This window comes from Dromiciops gliroides, chromosome 3 (assembly GCF_019393635.1).
Source record: "Dromiciops gliroides isolate mDroGli1 chromosome 3, mDroGli1.pri, whole genome shotgun sequence".
NCBI classification, from domain to species: Eukaryota; Metazoa; Chordata; class Mammalia; order Microbiotheria; family Microbiotheriidae; genus Dromiciops; species Dromiciops gliroides.
The window spans coordinates 244862419-244881698 of NC_057863.1; the positions used below are offsets into that span (position 1 = coordinate 244862419).

The 19280-nt window shown below is 37.9% G+C and overlaps 1 protein-coding gene across 1 annotated transcript in view; it reads right to left on the bottom strand.

The window, feature by feature from the left end:
- The window catches only part of NIPA1 (NIPA magnesium transporter 1), a 55995-nt gene that overhangs the window by 29552 nt on the left and 7163 nt on the right, over positions 1-19280 (bottom strand). The window contains exons 2-3 of the mRNA XM_043994354.1: positions 5471-5518; positions 3789-3879 (exon numbers count right to left, since the gene is read on the bottom strand). Of these exons, the coding sequence (XP_043850289.1) occupies positions 3789-3879; positions 5471-5518 (139 nt within the window). The remainder of the gene's footprint in view (positions 1-3788; positions 3880-5470; positions 5519-19280) is intronic.

The window sequence follows — 19280 nt, forward strand, 5'->3', positions numbered from 1 at the left end:
AACACCTACCTCCCAGGGTTATTGGGAGAGTAAAATGAGATAATAGTTTTGTAAACCTTATAAGTGCTACTTGTAGATGTTGGTGTTGTTAATGATGATGATGGTGATAGTGACGACAATGATGATCAGAGCTTTGCTTTAGGAAAATCAATCTATCAGCAGGGTGTAGAATAAATTAGAAGGCAGAGAAATCAGCTGAGAAGCAATTCCTATAGTCCAAAAGGAAGGTAAAAGGGGCTAAAACGAAGGTGGTAGCAGTACTACCTTAGGTAGAGAGAAAAGGATAGATTCGAACAGTAGTCTATAAACTATAGTCCAGGGGCCATATCTGATCTGCTACCTGTTTTTGTATGCTAAGGATTGTTTTTGCACTTAGAAATATTTTATTTTATTTTAAAATGTAAATACCATTTTTAGCTCGCAAGCTACACAAAAACCGTCCACCCTTGGATTAGAACAATATCATGGCAACAGAAACAGGATTAATTGAGTTGGATGTTTGGTTGTTGTTGTTGCTCAGTCATGTCTAACTCTTCATGACCCCCATTTGGAGCTTTCTTGGCAAAGATACCGAAGTGATTTACCATTTCCTTCTCCAGCTCATTTTATAGATGAGGAAATTGAGACAAACAGGGTGAAGTGACTTGCCCAGGCTCACACAGCTAGGAAATGTCTGAGGCTGGATTTGAACTCGGGAAGATGAGTCTTCTTGACTCCAGACCTGGCACTCTGTCTACTGTGCCACTTACCTGCCCTATTGACTTGAATGGGGGAGAAGTTTTTTGGTTTCCCAGTGGTAAACAGATGGCTGTGAGAGGTGGACTACAAGGAAAGCTGAGCACCACAAAACTGGCACATTCAAACTGTGGTCCTGGAGAAGACTTCTAAGAGTCCCTTACTTAGACAGCAAAGAGATCAAATCAGTCAATAATTAAAGAAATTAATTTAGACTACTCATTGAAGGACAAATACTGAAGCTAAAGCTTAACTTCTTTGGCCAAATAATGAGAAGACAAGACTCATTGGAAAAGACCTCATGTTGGGAAAATTGAAGGCAAAAGAAGGGGAAGACAGAGGAGATGGATAGATAGTGTCATGGAAGTAATGAACATGAGCTTGGGCAGACTTTGGAAGATAATAAAGGAGAGAAGAGCCTGGTGTACTATGGTCATGAAGAGTCAGATATGACTGAACAACTACAACTAAATAGTGTTTTTAAATGCATAAAATCAAATAGGATTACAAAGGAAACCAATTATATTGAAAGACACTTATCAAAGTATTAAAATAAAACAAATTCCTGGACCCCAGATTAAGATCCCCTAACTTAGATGAAGGCTTTCACTGGAAAGATGTTTTCAGGAGGATTTATGGCAGAACACAAGGATTTCATGGTATGAGAAGGTGCAAATGTGTGGCAATCTGTGCTAGAGAAGGGAGTATTCAAACTGATGATATCACAGACCTGGTGAAGAAATGAACCCTAGGGAGAAATCAAGATGCTAGTGGAAAGGGACAAACGGATGATACAAAAGGAAAGGGTGAATAACTGATAAAGGAAAGCTGTAGAGAAATCAGAAGGTGTTGTTTATTCTGGGTATATTTATTTATTGGGGTCTAAATATTTTTCCAAGGGAATGGATTTTCCAATACAAGTGAATACAGAGGGAAAATGTAACTAAACACATTTTTAGTTAATATAACTCAGGTATAAAAAGCAGAAGTAACATCAGAGAGGTTATGGACTAACTAAATATGCAGAATGAGACACATATGTTTGGAAAGAGCCAATGTGGGAATTTGTTTAATTCAAATATGTATATTTATCATAAGGACTTTATTCCCCCTCCCATTTTTTTCAGGGCGGGGGTAGTGGGGGGGAAGATGGGAGAGAAAATAAATGCTTACTAACTTGTCTAAAAAGTTATATGAAATTGAATATAAAAATAGGCATTCTAGACACTTTATATATTTGTGACCTTTATATCTATGCCTTATGTAGACAGGATATAGCTATACATAAAGCATTAGATTCCAATTCAATTTTTCAAACGTTTTGAAATTATGGAACTTTTGTAGTCTTCGTGCAAGGTGACAGTGAGGACACAAAAATTAAACATGCCCAGTATCACTATACTTTCAAAAGGACTCTGGAATTTTTAATTTAAAGGTTTAGTTTAAAAGCCACTGATTCAACGGATTTTTTTTTTGGTCTTTTTTTTGGTGGGGCAATGAGGGTTAAGTGACTTGCCCAATGTCACACAGCTAGTGTCAAGTGTCTGAGGCCAAATTTGAACTCAGGTCCTCCTGAATCTAGGTCCGGTGCTTTATCCACTGTGCCACCTAGCTGCCTGATTCAATGGATTTTTAAACTTAGATTTTTATTTCTATTATCCTCTATTTTCCTCGATAACCCAACTTCTTTCAAAGACAAATAGTACACTGGTATTTAACAAAGAATTTATTTTTTAATTAATCTATGTAGTGAATGCCCAATATAAAAATTACTATAGTTTTTTTTGTTTAAATTATAGAGTTTGGTTTAACTAGATTCATAACCAAGCTTTAGAATACTTGCCAAGAAAACACTAATCCATTGTTGGTGGAGCTGTGAACTGATCCAACCATTCTGGAGAGCAATTTGGAATTATGCCCAAAGGGCGATAAAGCTGTGCATGCCCTTTGACCCAGCAATACCACTTTTGGGTCTTTTTCCCAAAGAGATCATAGAAGGGGGAAAGGGATCCACATGTACAAAAATATTTATAGCTGCTCTTTACGTGGTGGCAAAGAATTGGAAGTTGAGGGGGTGCCCATCAATTGGGGAGTGGCTGGACAAGTTGTGGTATATGAACACAATGGAATACTATTGTGCTATAAGAAACGATGAGCAGGAGGAGTTCAGAGAAACCTGGAGGGTCTTGCGTGGGCTGATGATGAGTGAGATGAGCAGAACTAGAAGAACATTGTACACAGTAACATCAACATTAAGTGTTGATCTACTGTGATGGACTATATTCCTCTCACCAATGCAATGGCACAGAAGAGTTCCAGGGAACTCGTGATGGAAGAGGATCTCCAAATCCAGGGAGAAAAAAAAAAAGAACTGTGGAGTATAGATGCTAAATGAACCATACTATTTCTTTTGTTTTTGATGCTGTTGTTTTTTTTTTCTATTTAGAGGTTATCCATCATTGCTCTGATTTTTTTTCCTCTTATAACATGACTAATGCAGAAATAGGATTAATGTTATTATGTGTGTATATATATATATATATATATAACCTATATCAGATTACCTGCTGTCTAGGGGATGGGGGAGGGAGGGGAGGGAGGGAGAAAAATCTGAAATTGTAAAGCTTGTATAAACAAAGGTTGAGAACTATCTTTACATGTAATGGAAAAAAAAGAAAATACTTTATAAATTAAAAAAAAAAAAGAATACTTGCCAAGAAGTCAGAGTTGCTAGTTCTTTTGGAAAAGTACCAGGTTTAAAGAGAAGTAAAATGAAAACCATTATTCATACCATAATGAAGTTATAGATGTCCATAATTAAGTTATATTAACACATTCTGAAATATATTAAAGCAAATTTCTGGAATTAAATTTATCTAAAAAGCAGGATTAAATTAAATGTGAGAATTCTGGCTTAGGATAGAAAAACCAAAGATATGTAAGTTACTATTTTTATTCTTCTAGTTGAAAAACTCTAAGTTTAAATAAAGCCCAAACCCCTTCATATCCTACCAATCCAAGAAATATTACAATGCAAAAATTCCAATGCTCACCCAAATGGAACACCAAGAGCACCAAGGGGGGTGACCAGAACAGTAGGAACTGCTGTATAAGCCAAGAAATTTCCAATCTGACCAAGAGCCACTGTTAAGAGAATCATAAAAATATATCTCATAATTATTACATTAAGATGTCCTTTAGCATAAAAGAATTAATATTTGGACCAGGAGTGAAGGCATAGTTAGTGAACCTAAAATGTTTTAACTATTAGTTTGAAAAAAACTACTGATGTATTTACTACAAAATACCTTACCCTGAAACTCTAGAGAAATACGATCAAACCATTAAAACGATTACAAATATTTTAGTTTTGTAGCCAAAATTAGAGCAATACAGCATTGAAAGAATTAGTTTTCAGTCACCTAATAGCACTGCAAATCCAAATAAAAAAGTATGAGTTACATTTGAATATGGGAAATGCATTTTATGGAGTTTCTCCCATGTACTTAAATAATTAGGGTGGATAACAGATAATATTTCTATTCCTTAGGTCCATGAGATAGAACTTGAAACTAATGATTCTTCCTTCTCACTCATATAGAATCAGTTGTTCCAGCTTGTCAATTATACATGGCTAATTTTTTTTATCTGTTCTATTCTCTCCACTCCCATTGGTACTGCTCTTATTCAGTTCCTCATCCTACAGAGAATTATAATTGCCTAACAACTCCTTGTTCTTAGTCTCTCTCCTCTATTCAATTAAAGAAACATTTTTTTTCTTTAAGTGAGGCTATTGGGGTTAAGTGACTTGGCCAGGGTCACACAGCTAGTAAGTGTTAAGTGTCTGAAGCCAGATTTGAACTCAGGTAGTCCTGAATCCAGGGCCAGTGCTCTATCCACTGCACCACCTAGCTGCCCCTAAAGAAACATTTCTTAAGGACCAACTATATATAAGGTGTTGGTGTCTTAAAAATATTCATAGAGAAAGACTCTCGGGTTTGGAGTCCAAGTTGGTGTTGATCCTATGTACATTTCAATACTAACTGAAAAAATTTACAATGATCTTTAAAGGAGAGAATTTCAATTAAAGAAGACATTTCACATTTCTTAGCATAAAAAAAACCTTTAAAAATAAACTTTATTGAATCTGTTCGGTTTCTAACCTGCCTTTCCTCTGAAATTAAATTTCACAAAATTAAAATTCTCATTTACCTTTACATGCTATCATATTAATTACAGTATAGTATTTAATTTGATGGACCAAAGTGAATATTTTAATATGTGAAATTCTACTTAATTCATGTGATACCTAAGTGTTTCCTTGGTAATCTGAAAAAAATAGGATATTTAGGATAATAAGTGGTCTGAAACTACAGGCACATCTAGTATATTGGGAAAAGCTGACTCAAAGGCAAGCTTTGAGGTGGAAGAAAAAGATAATGGAATAATTTTCCCCCTATTCCTTCCTCCCCATTCCCACCACGAGTTCTCTCCATCTGTCTCCACTTTCTGGCTCCCTGTCATTTTGACTCTTACTTATCCCATTCCAAAAAAAGGAAGAGAATAGGGAGAAGGGAGGAAATGAGCTACAGAAGGTACTTTAGATACCCAGAAGAAGTAGAATGAAATTAAAGCCATCCAAAAGAACCATATTCCCCATATCCCTAGCTATGCTTGGAATGAGTGATTGGTTTTAAGAAAAAAGGGAAAAAAAGTCATTTTAAGACATACTTACTTGCAATTGTACCAGACCACCAAACTATGTCTGTTAAATAAGAAGTACCTGTGAAGGATCAAGAGGAAAAGAAAATATAGTAACAGGTATACATGTGTAAAGTTAACACAACTACATTTTAATGTAATGAATAAAAGCAAGAAGTTCTTAATCACAAAATTAATTGTTCGAGGGAATCTTAGAGGTCATTTAGTCCAACTCTGCACCTGACTAGGCATCTCTCCTCTATAGTAGCATCCATCCATCCATCCTATATGTTATATATAGTATATAGAATATGCTATATAAACTATACACATTATAGAATTTATATACTACATTTGGACTATATGGTATATATGCCATATGTACTATAAACTATATATACTAGATATAGACTCTCTATTTCTCTCTCTCTATGAAACTATTGATGCATATCTGAAAAACTGCTCTAACCATTAAAATGACTAAAAATGTTTTGTTTTGTATCTAATATTAAAGTGTACACACACATAGATAGATAGATGGATAGATACACACTCACCCCTTCTCCCATCCCATCATCCCAGGCAACCAGGCTTGAAACCTTGAAATCATTGATTCTTCCTTCTCCCTCATATAGAATCAGTTGCTCCAGCTTGTCAATGACTATTTTTTATCTGCTCCATTCTCTCTACTCCCATTGGTACTGCTCTTATTCAGTTCCTCATCCTACAGAGAATTATTGTAATTGCCTAACTCAACTCCTTATTCTCAGTCTGTCTCCTCTATTCAATTAAAGAAACATTTATTAAGGACCAACTATGTATAAGGTGCTGGTGCTACATACTGAAAATATAAAGGCAAAAATGAAACATTTCTTGATCTCAAAAAGCTTATCTTCAGCAAGTATACGAGTAAAGAAATACAAAGTATATGCAAGTTATAACAGAAAGAGGGAAAAAGAGAGCAAAGGGAAGAGAGAGAAGGAAGGAGAAAGAGGAAAGGGGGGAAGAGAAAGAGGAGAGAGAGGAAGAGAGGGAGGGAGGGAGAAAGAGTGAGAGAGTGAGAGAGAGAGAGAGAGAGAGAGAGAGAGAGAGAGAGAGAGAGAGAATGCTTGGTGGTTGTTTTTTTGTTTTCCAATGATCAGGCATTTTTTTTTCCTTCCTACTCCTCCCATCCATGGAAAAAAAGAAAAAGAGAAAACAAAATCCTTGTAACAAATATCTACAGTCAAACAAAACAATTCCTATAGTCGCCAAGTACAGAAATGTGTCTCATTCTTCATCGAATCCATCATTTCTTTGTCAGGAGGTGGGGAGCAGCATTCTTTATTATCGGTCCTCTGGAATCACAGTTGGTTACTGCACTGATCAAAGTTCTTAAGCCTCAAAATTGTCCACTTTTACAATGTTATACTTGTGTAGAAATTGCTCTCCTGGTTCTGGTGAGCTATGTATGCTTTCTATACAAGAAGAGGTGAAGCAGGTATGCTCCCTGAGGGCAGAATCTTTTTTTGTTTTTGTTTTTGTATGCCCCCAAACTTAGCACTGTGCTTCAAATGTAGTAAGAACTTAAATTCTTGTGAATTGATCGTTAGATACTGCTAGACTGAAGCACATTTCTAGGAGGAGGTGAAGAAAAAGAGAAGATTTCAGGCATGGGAAAGTATACGTTAAAAGACATGGAGGTTAAGTGATGTTGTGTATAAGGAATAGTTCGTAGGCCAATGTGACTAGAACAAAGGTACTGAAGGGAAATAATGTGAACGGAATATGAAAAGAGAATGACAGTGAAGGGGTCAAGGAAAGGTTTCATGAAGAAGTTGACTCGAGCTCAGTAATTTGAGAAACCAGAGATTTCAATAGGGAGAATGAGGAAGGAAAGCATTCGAGGCTTGGGGCACAGGGAATTGGAAGTAAAAGAGATGGGAGATGGAGCACCCCCAAACAGTAAGTATTCCAGCAGGACTGGGCAGCGTTTGAGTAAGAGGGGTAGACTGCAGTAAATTTTTAATGGTAGCACTGGACCAAGTCATGAAGAGTTTAAATGACACTCAAATTCTATTTGATCCCTGACCCCCACCCCAACCCAGGCCAATGGAGAAGGAGGTAGATGATCCAGATCCAGAATAGCCCCGTCAGAGGGACCAAGTGCATCACAGCCCTCTGTACTCCAGGTTTCCCAGTAAGCCTCAGCTGTGGAAAAGGACAGCTGATGATAATCATAGCTAGCATTTAGTCCTTATTATATGCCAGGCACTGGGCTAAGGGCCTTATAATGATTATCTCACTTGATAATTACAGCAATCCTGGGAAGTAGGTGCTGTTAATATCCCCATTTTCCAGAGGAGGAAACTGAGGCAAACAGAGATGAAGTGATTTGCCCAGGGTTGTACAGCTTGCGAGTGTCTGAGACCACATTTGAACTCAGAACTTCTTGACTCCATGCCCAAAACGCTATTCACTGAACCCCATGGCTCTTGCCCTTGCCTAGGAACAACATCCACTGGAGGCTTCAAGTATTATTATTATCCCTCTGCCAAGTGTTATCACCCCAATGGCTAACCAACTCCCTCAGACTGTTTTCTCCCTATTCCTGGATTATTCAATCACCAACTACCTAGAAGTAAATTTATATTTTATTCACTAATCCCCATTCTTTCCAGTCCTACCCCACCCATGTCTCCCTAAAAGGAAGTGTAGCTCTCTATTATGTATCATTTCACCATGACTAGAGTTCCCTCTCTGCTCCTTTCCATAGTTGTAGCTTCACTTTTCCTTAAAGAATGGCTATCAGAGGGCAGCTAGGTGGCGCAGTAGATAAAGCACTGGCCCTGGAGTCAGGAGTACCTGAGTTCAAATCTGGCCTCAGACACTTAACACTTATTAGCTGTGTGACCCTGGACAAGTCACTTAACCCCAATTGCCTCACTAAAAAAAAAAAAAGAATGACTATCAGAGAGTAGTAGATATAGAGCTGACTGAAACAGGAAGATCTAGGTTCAAGTTCTGTCTTTGACATAAACTAGTTGTGTGACCCTGGGCAAATCATTCCAACTCTTACTGTTCTAAGTGATGCTATAGTACTCTAAATTTTAGCTGCTGAGAAAGTGTCTTATTTGAATTGGTAGGAGGAGTTTCCGCACGGGGGTGGGTTAGTGGGATGGTGAGTCCCAGGACCAATGAAATCATAGGTCCAGTCTCTGTGCCCACCCTATCCCTATATTTATTCTGTACATTTTTATTAATATGATTACTAATTAATAATGATATTATTATTCTATCACATATGTACTCTTAAATTGTTTCCCTGTTGAGTGTCATTAAAAGAATTGGGCAATTTTCTTCACTCTCTTCTTCCTGTTCATTTTTGAGGCCAGTTCATTGTCCATTAGCAGACTTCTTCAGTGAGAGGTTTAGAATATGAAACAGAAGGCTAAGTGGAAAATTTAATATTACCAGTGCTTATCTTATTTCCTCTTGTTCCTAAATTGAAGGTTTTACATTACCAACTCTGAGGAATTTTACAAATTAAATGGGGTATAACAATGTTATTTGAAACAATAGTACCAAAAAATCCCAAAACATTTATCACTAGAAGACCAGTGGAAGATTCTATGTTTAAAGAGGGTCTTTTCAGATGCAGGCAGTGAAGCCTAATGTGTTGTCCTTCTGTCTAATTCCTAATTTACTGCCACGTAAACCTAGAGCTAGAACTGAGTAGAAATACTATCACACACGTTGCCCACCCCAAACCACAAAACCCAAACACAAGTGCCCTGGATGTGACCTTTCACCTCAGATGCAACTCAGTGAACAAATTAATCGCTTTTCCCACAAAATCATCTCCTTTTTGCCATTGTTCTATTTCCGACAAGGATACCATCATTCTTGCAAGGCATACAACTGAACTCAACAAATTATTTAGTAAGCATCTACTATATGTTAGGTACCAGGGATACAAAGATAAAAAACAGCACAGTCCTCTTTTCCTCATCTCAAGCCCTTGATGAACCAATTCAACTTAATTACCACCTCTATGCTGATGACTCTCAAATTTATTCTCCACTGGCTTCCAATCTTGAATTGCCTGTCACCTTTTAGACATCTCAAACTAGATGTCCAGTAGACATCCCAAACTAAACATGGCCAAAACAAAATTCATTATCTTCCCCCCTAAACCTTCTCCCTGCCTAACTTCCCTATTATTGTTGAGAGTAACACCATCTTCCCAGTCCCTCAGGCTCACAACCTAGGTGTCACCCTCCACTCTTCACTATCTCTTATACCCCATATCCAATCTGTTCTCAAGGTCTGTGGATTTCACCTTTGCTACATCTCTCAAATATGCCCCCTTCACTCCTCTGACACTGCCACCATTTTGGTGCATGCCTTCAGCACTTCATGCCTGGACTATTGCAATAGCCAGCGGGTGGGTCTGCTTTCCTCAAGCCTCCCTCTATGCCTATCCATCCTCCTTTCAGTCACCAAAGTGAATTTTCTAAAGAGCAAGTCTAATCATGTCACTCCCCCACCCAATAAACTCCAGTGGCTCCCCGCTTGTTGTTGTTCCTCTCCTCCGTTCTATTGTGAATTTCTTGAGGACAGGAACTATCTTTTGCCTCTTTTTTGTATCCCTAGAACTCAACACAGTGCCTGGCACAGACTATACACTTAGTAAATGTATATTGACTGAACTGTTCAATGACTTTCAAGAGCCTCATTTCATCTCAACAGAGAATCTGAACTAAGAGTGAGCAGGTGGTACAGCTGCCTCTTACCAGAGGGCCTGGTCTCAGTTTACTCAGTAAATAAAAGCCTGAGCCTACTCTTCTCCCAGAATTCCTTGATGTCATCCCCCATTTTTCACTTCTTTCACTTCAGTCTCTGATGAGGAAGTAATCCTTTTCCCAACCAAGTTCAAACAACTCCTCAATGTATATCCTTGGTCCCATCCCCTAAGGATTCTTCTTGTTTTTGTTTTTGTTTTGTTTTGTTTTTTTTGTGAGGCAATTGGGGTTAAGTGACTTGCCCAAGGTCACACAGCTAGTAAGTGTTAAGTGTCTGAGGCCAGATTTGAACTCAGGTACTCCTGACTCCAGGGCCGGTGCTCTATCCACTTCGCCACCTAGCCACCCCCCCCCCAAGGATTCTTCTAAACAGAATGCCCCCATGATTATATCTCCTCTAATTTTAAACCTCTCCCCAGTTATTGTCTCTTTCCCCATTGCTTATAAACACTCATAGGTCTTCCACATCTTTTAAAAAATCAAGTTAAAGCATCCTATATCTCTCTTCTTTCACAGCCAAACACCTAGAAAAAGCTGTCCAATGATACTTCTATCACATTCACTTCTTCTCTGCCAATTTCTCAATCCCTTGCAATTGTATTTCCTGCCTCATTCAACTGAAAGAGATCTCTCCATAGTTACCAAGAATAGAATTGCCAAATTCTTTTTTTGTTAGTATTTTCTTCACCCCCCCAGTTACATGTAAAGATAGTTTTCAACATCTGTTTTTATAATATTTTGAGTTCCAAATTTTTCCCTCTTTCCCTTTCGTCCCCAAGATAGCAAGCAATCTGATATAGGTTATATATGTACATTCACATTAAACATATTTCCGCATTAGTCATGTTATCAAAGAAGAGTCAGAACAAAAGGAAAAAAACCTCAAGAAAGAAAAAAAACACAAAAAAGTAAATTTAGTATGCTTCAATCTGCATTCAGATCCCACAGTTCTTTTTCTGGATGTGGAGAGCATTTTACATCAGGAGTTCTTTGGAATTGTCTTGGATCATTGTATTGTTGAGAAAAGCTAAGTCTATCACAGCTGATCATCACACAATGTTGCTGTTACTGTGTACAATGTTCTCCTGGTTCTGCTCACTTCACTCACAGCCTTATTGCTAAATTCAGTGGAATTTTCTCAATTTTCATTCTCTCAGTCCTCATTCTTCTTGACCTTTCTGCATCTGGCACTACTGGACTACCCTCACCTCCTACATGCTCTTTCCACTCTTGGTTTTTGTGGCACTGCTTGCCTAGATCACCTCCTGCCTGTCTGACAACTCTTTCTCAGATACCTTTGCTTAATCCTTATTCATATCACACCCCATGTGGTTATACCCCAAAGATCTTATCCTGGGCCTTTTCCTCTTTACATATTCTCTCAGAATTTATCCACTCTCATGGGTTCAATTATCTCTATTAAGATGACTGAAAAAAAATTTTTTTTAATTTTTTAAAAAGATGACTGTCAAGTAAAGATAAGAATAATGGTATAAGACAGTATATATTTTTCTCTTCTAGGTCTTGTCTCTCCAGTGTCTTCTAAAATTTATTTTTTAACCTCAGTAAAGTTTAAATTTCATGAGGGAAGGTACTATATGCCATGCTTTCATCTCCTGTCTATTACCTTGTATGGAAAAAATACACAGTGTAGTGGAATTTAGGGCTACCCTTGACTCAATATGTTCAGTCCAGTTATTCACGATCAAGATTAGAATAAGGGGCTTTTTGTTGTTCATTTGTTTCACTCGTGACCCCATTTTGAAGTGTTCTTGGCAAAGATTCTCAAGTGGTTTGCCATTTGCTCATTTTACAGATGAGGAACTGAGGGTTAAGTGACTTGCCTAGGGTTCCACAGCTAGTTAAGTGTCTGAGGCCTGATTTGAACTCTGGACGATGTTTTCCTGATTCAGGCCTAGCACTCTATTCACTGCAGCCACCTAGCTGCCCCATGATATGGGACTGGCAGACCATAAAAATTCAACAAAAACTATATATAAAATGAGATTAAAAAAATACAATGCCTGAAACTTAAACTGATACTAATTCAGATAAAACACCATTCCAAAGACTACAACAAGGCTAAATGAGAAAGGTAGTAGTAGCCCCAATATGGCAACAGCAATTCAGATAAACGCCCTCCCCTGCCCCACACCAATTCCCCATAGGGTGAGCCTTTTATACTTCAGGTGGTAAGGAAATTAAACCAATGAAAATGTTGAGAAGAGCCTCCCTGCCACATTAAAGGAAACTAACCCATCCGACACAAAACTGGTTCCATTTCTATTATAAGAGGGAACGCTTAAAAAAGTGGTAGCAAACTCAAAAAGAAATAGGGACCACTAAACTATACATAAGGATCCCTGACGGTCACAGAGTGACTTAGAAAACCACATATTAGCATTAACTATGTTCTATTATATTTTTTTAATTAAATATTTCCCAACTACATTTTAATCTGGTTCTGACAAGTCACAGTCTCTCCTGGCTTTTTTTTTCCTCATTAGTAAAATAGGACTAAATTATGTTTACAGGGTAGGTGTAAGGAAAGTATTTCACTAACCTTAAAATACTATATACATATTGGTTGCTACTGTTATTACCATGTCCACAGCAATAACAAATGATGAGAAATTTGAGACTTAGAGAGGTTAAATAATTTGCCCACACTAGGAGGTACTACAGGTGAAATTCGAATTCAAATGCTCTCTTCTAAAACTAGTCCTTCATTTTCTAAAACACCAGAGTGCCTTATCTCAAGTGATACGTTAGATGTGATTCCCAGTTGGAATATAACCCTCTGAAAGTTTTAATTTCTTTCTTCCTTCCTTCCTTCCTTTCTCTCTTTCTTTCTTTCTTTCTTTCTTTCTTTCTTTCTTTCTTTCTTTCTTTCTTTCTTTCTTTCTTTCTTTCTTTCTTTCTTTATTTTTGCTGGGCAATGGGGGTTAAGTGACTTGCCCAGAGTCACACAGCTAGTAAGTGTCAAGTGTCTGAGGCCAGATTTGAACTCAGGTACTCCTGAATCCAGGGCCTGTGCTTTATCCACTGCATCACCTAGCCATCCCCTGAAAGTTTTAATTTCTATACCATCTATGGCACTGTTCTAGATCAGTGATTGCTAAACTTTTTTTTGCTGTTTTGAATTTTATAACTAGAAATCACAAGCATGGGTTTCATCTTCATGAGAACCATGACCTGCCAGGAGACCATTCAGTGATGACAAGTGAAAGAGGAATAATGTGGGGTGGAGGGAGAGGGACAGAGGTGATGCAAAAAGGTTAATTTAAGACTCTATCTAAGGAAGGAAATTCTTGTTCAGGTCCAGGCAAGACAATAGGTTCTCTTGAGGTCCATTCTGATTCCGAGACTCTGCAGTTCAGTGACTTGGGAATTATTAATCAAATACAGAATCAATGGGACTTTTTTACTCTAAAGACAAAGTCACTCCAATCCACTGCCTTTAACTTTCACTTCTCACCTATCCAACTAATTACAAGTATAGCAGCACTAAGGTTTTTAAGATACACTAGTATCTTTTATAGTGTAAAAGAATTGAAGGGTATAAAGAATTTGTTACAGGCACAATTGTTTTCCATTAATCTATTCAACAAACATAAAAGCTGGACTTTCCCCTAGCTCTGACCTCAGGGAAAGCAAGCTCCAGCTCAAACCCAATTCTTTGGGTCACTATCCTTCCTTGCTAGTCACCTGTATTATTTTCTCTTTCCACATGAAGACCACGCTATTTTTCTTGCTTCCTTAGTAGCTAGAGAAACAAAGGCCCTTTTTATCTGGGCTCTAGACCTACATGCCAAGGGAGGCTACATTAAAACTTCTCTCATCTAAGTCACTTTGAACCCTGACTTGATGGCATGCCTGTCTACATATTGATTCATCTACATGTATGCTACCCTGCTGAGTTTCTCTAATCTTAGTCTATTAAGGTCTCTCATTCCTGCTCAACCTGCGGAGCAGTTTTCCTTTGTCTAAACTGGCTCTTCCTGGTCTCTTCTATTCTCTTTGTATTCTTGGCCCTTTTAAAAACTCCCTCCTCTACCACACTACCTCTGAAATCATAACTCAAAGTCCTTCTCTCTAAGCTACATTCTCCTCTTGGGGCAGCTAGGTAGTGTAGTAGATAGAGCATTGGCCCTGAAGTGAAGAGTACCTGAGTTCAAATCTCACCTCAGACCCTTCCTAGCTGTGTGACCCTGGGCAAGTCACTTAACCCCAATTCCCTTAAACATCCAGGGCCATCTACAGTCATCCTGATCTAGATCTTGCCACTGGACCCACAAGGCTCTGGAGGAGATTGAGGTTGGTAACTTTGCACAGCCCTCCAATTCAGTGCAAGTCATGATATCATCCTAATCTCAAGGTCCTCTTCGAGAACGAAGGACAAACAACAACACTCTCCTTCAGACAACATCAACATAGAATCATCAGTACACTCAGTACCATATTGTCAAAGGTTCTGGCCAGCCTCTCTGACTATCCCCTGTGCTGGAACACTCTCTCCTTCTAATGACCTCCCTGCTTTCCTTTAAATTTCAACTAAAATCCCACCTTTCCTCTATTAATTATTTCCTATTTGTCCTATGTTTATTTACCTTACTTTGCATATATTTGCTTTTATGTTGTCTCCCCCTTTCTATTGTAAGCTTTTTGAGAGCAGGGACTCCCCTATAACATTGTAAGGTTCTTGACGGAGCAGCTAGGTGGTACAGTGGAGAGAGCACCTCGCCTAAAGTCAGGAAGACTCATTTTCGTGATACCCTTACTAGCCATGTGACACTGGGCAAGTCACTTCACCCTGTTTGCCTCTGTTCCCTCATCTGTAAAATGAGTTGGAGAAGGAAATGGCAAACCACTCCAGGATCTCTGCCAAGATGACCCCAAATGGGGTCACAAAGAGTCAGACATGATTGAACAGCAAGCTCCTTGAGGGCAGGGGCAGAGTTTTGGGGGGTTTTGTCTCTTTTTTGTATCCCCAGGGCTTTAGCACAGTGCCTGACACATAATAGGTGCTTAATAAACGTTTACTGATTAATTGCTGGTTGGATCTTCAGTCACCATCTAGTCCAACTCCCTCATTTTACAGATAGGGAAACTGAGGCTTGCCCAATGTCACATAAAGCACCAGAAGCAGCCTGTGCACCCAGATCCTCTGACTCCAGAGACGGCAAACTTTCTGCTGTATCAAGTTGCCTCCATCAAATGCAGTGACAGTTTGGTACCTCTGGCTTCAGCCTAACTGGAAATGTGTGCATGTGCATTCCTAGGTCTTACATATTTTTTGCCATTAAAAAACCCCACCAAAACCTATTTAATTTTATATGCATTTATCATCTGTCCTTCCCACAGTCTCATCTTACACTGAATCAAAAAACAAACAAAACCCTCATAAACACGCATGATCAAGTAAAACAAATGTCCAGGGGGCAGCCAGGTGGCCCAATGGATAAGGCACCGGCCCTGGATTCAGGAGGACCTGAGTTCAAATCTGGCCTCAGACACTTGACACTGTGTGACTATGGACAAGTCCCTTAACCTTCACTGCCCTGAAAAAAAAAAGTCAACACTGGCCACAACTGAAAACATATGTGTGTGTCTGCATTTTAAATTCATTACATCTCTGGCAAGAGGTGAGTAGCATGTTTCATCTTCAGTTTTATGGTCTTGTAGCTTATTACGGTGTAGTTTTAATGTCCTTCAAAGTTTTTTTTTCCTCTACAACTTTACTGTTATTGTGTAAATTGTTCTCCAGATCTCCTCACTTTGTTGTGTATCAGTTCATGGAGAATCCCCATACTGTATATACTCACAAATCTACATATTAAATGAATATGGGGGGTGGGTTGTTTGTTTGTTTAAATTTCTAATACAGATGCCATTTGTAAACATTGGAAGCTTTAAATCTGTGCTGCTACAATGCCATAATTTTGCCATTACCCCAATTCCCCAAATGGAATACTAGATCATAGTTTTGTTTTTCCCCTTTGTTGAGAAACCTTGGGAAACCAAGCTAAATTTGAGAATAACAGTTTGAACTGTCAGACAAAGAAGTGTCTGTAGAAAACAAAAGAGATTTGTAGAAATCATGATACCAATTGCCAGTAATGTTGGCACATATGAATTTTATGCCTAAATAGCTAATATTTAGCTATCAATCTATGTGAAAATGCCCTTGTAATACGCACTTTCTATTCTGCATATATGCAAATATATTTGGAATTTATACTGCAGCTCCTGTATCGGACTGCACAGCCACACTGTGGCCTGTGGCTCTTCAAGGCGCTGATCCATGGTCGTCTGCGACTGGTGGAAGCCTACTACTAATGATCATAGAATAAAAACAGATCCTCCACTTGGGCGTGATGTGGCCAGAAACAAAAGAAGTATCTGCTTACAACAAAGACTAGAGAATGAGAGACTCTGTGTCCTTTATGAATTAATGCCTTTCCTTCAAAAAGGTGTTACAAACAAGTTACATAGTCTTAGCTAAACCCTTAATATAAATTTAAAAAACAATAACTTTCTTCCTGATGTTAATATCAGTAAATATATACTGTAAATAGCACTGATAGATTTTGAAAGTCTTTTACTAGTTGGTTATATGAAACTCAAGACAGTTAGGTGGCACACTAGATGGAGTGCTGGGCCTGGAATCAGGAAGCCTCATCTTTCTGAATTCAAATCCAGCCTCAGACACTAGCTATGTGACCCTGGGCAAGTCACTTCACCCTGTTTGCCTCAGTTTCCTCATCTGTAAAATGAGCTGGAGAAAGAAATGGCAAATCACTTTAGTATCTTTGCCAAGAAAATTCCAAATGGGGGTCACAAAGAGTCAGATATGACTGAACAAAAGAAGGAACTCAGAACTCATTTCCCGCCCCCCCTCCCCCGGTCAAGAGTATATTATATTTGGGAGTATATTATATTTGGTGATTAGGCTCTCAGGCCAATTCACAAAATCCTATTTTACCCATATCATGAATGAACTATTAAAAATTTCTTTCTACAAATTTTAACCATAACTGTGATTTCATGGGTATACAGAGCTCTTAGGGGAAACTTCCTGAATGAACCATCTCTATTGACTCTTGCTTTTTACCCAGAATTGCAAAGCCTGTATCAGAGCTGTAAAGAATTGTGTTTTCACTTAAAAGGAAGAATTTCTAGTCCCTCAGAATGAATGTAAAATGGAAGACCCAGTTTATGTCTTAGTTGAAGGGCTAAGAAATATAAAGTATTCAAAAGCAAGATTTGCTTTTTTTTCTTTTAAAATGAAAGATCCATCTCCTCATCCCACCTTTGCACCCTTCTCCCTGCCCCTCCCCAAATTAGAAAGCAAGAAAACCCAAATCATCTGTTACCAATACATATAGTCAAACTAAATAAATTGCCACATTCTCTGTTGTTCAGTGGTTTCAGTCATGTCCTACTATGTGACTCTGTTTGGGGTTTTCTTGGCAAAGATACTGGAATGGTTTACCATTTCCTTCTCCTGCTCATTTACAGATGAAGAAACTGAGGCAAACAAGGTTAAGTGACTTGCCCAGGGTCATACATTAGTCACATCCAAAAATATGTTTCAGTCTTCATTCTGAGCCCCTCACCTCTCTATCAAGAAGTTGGTAGTGTTTTATTGTTAGATCTCTGGAAATATGGTTGGGCATTACGTTGATCAATACTGTTAAGGAAGATTAACTTTGAGTAATAACTGGGAAACATGGATAGTACAGTGAAAAGAACATTGGCTCTAGAATCAGAGCACCTATATTCAAATCCTACCTCTGAGGCTTAATACCAGTGTGATTTTAAGTAGGTCATTTAACCTCCCTGGGCCTCAGTTGCTTTATTTGTAAAATGAGGTTGTTGGATTAGATGACTTCCAAAGTCCTTTTCTAGTTCAAAGTCTATGATACTATGAAATGGAAAAATGAATTTAAATGGTATAGAGTAGCAGTTCTCAAAACCTTTTGGTCTCAAAACTCCTTTACATTCTTAAAAATTATTAAGATTCCCCAAAGAGCTTTGGTTTATAGGGGTTACATCTATCAATATTTACCATATTAGAAATGAAAAATGAACTTTAAAAATATTTATTCATTCATTTAACATAATAATAAATTTCTGCATAACATGTTTTATGAAAAAATAATTTTATTTTCCAAAACAAAAAATAGTGAAAAGAAACATTATATTGTTGTTATGTAATATTATATTATATTATATTAATTTATTTGCACATTTCTTTAACATCTGGTTTAAAAGAAAGTTCAGTTTTCATATTTTCTTCTACATTCAATCTGTTGCAATGTTGTTTTGGTTAAAGTATATGAAGAAAACTGCATTTCACACAGATACACATACTTGGTAAAGGGTTAGTATAATGTCTTAGTATCATGAAAAATGATACTAAATAATGATACTAAATGATCTTGTGGACACCCCAGGGGTTTATGGATCACACTTTGAGAACTGTTGGTCTAGGTTAAAATTATAGTAATCTACCTTCAATTCTATCATACAGAAAGAAGAATAGATTACTATTTGTCTGTAAAGTATATGTTCTAGGCACGCTCTTATTTAAACCATTTGTTTTTTCAAAGCCAATATCTGTAGCAGAAACTCTTATTTTCCACATATGATTGTCTCTTTATGGAAAGATGATCCACCAGAGCAAGGTGAGGCATTTGGAATCCTGTGACATCCTCCAACCCCTTGACAAAGAAAAGTTGATACAGAGTTCTTCTCTTAGTATTGGATAAAGATCAGATGGTATTAGATCTAGCAGCAGCCTTGGATACTGTTACCATCCAGTTGGTTACTGACAGGTTGGAAATTGCTATCAGGGACAACTGAGTTCCATTTCAGAGATTCCAGACTTTCCTCTAAGTAAAAAACATTAATTGCACTGAGCCTTTATCATGTAGATATCCAGAAGTGTTGTCCTGTATTACTCTTCTCATTTCCATTACTTTGTTGTTTTTTTTAAAGACAGGACCTGTAATTTGACTAGTGTAGGAAGCATCTTTTACCAAATGTAGCCAGGCA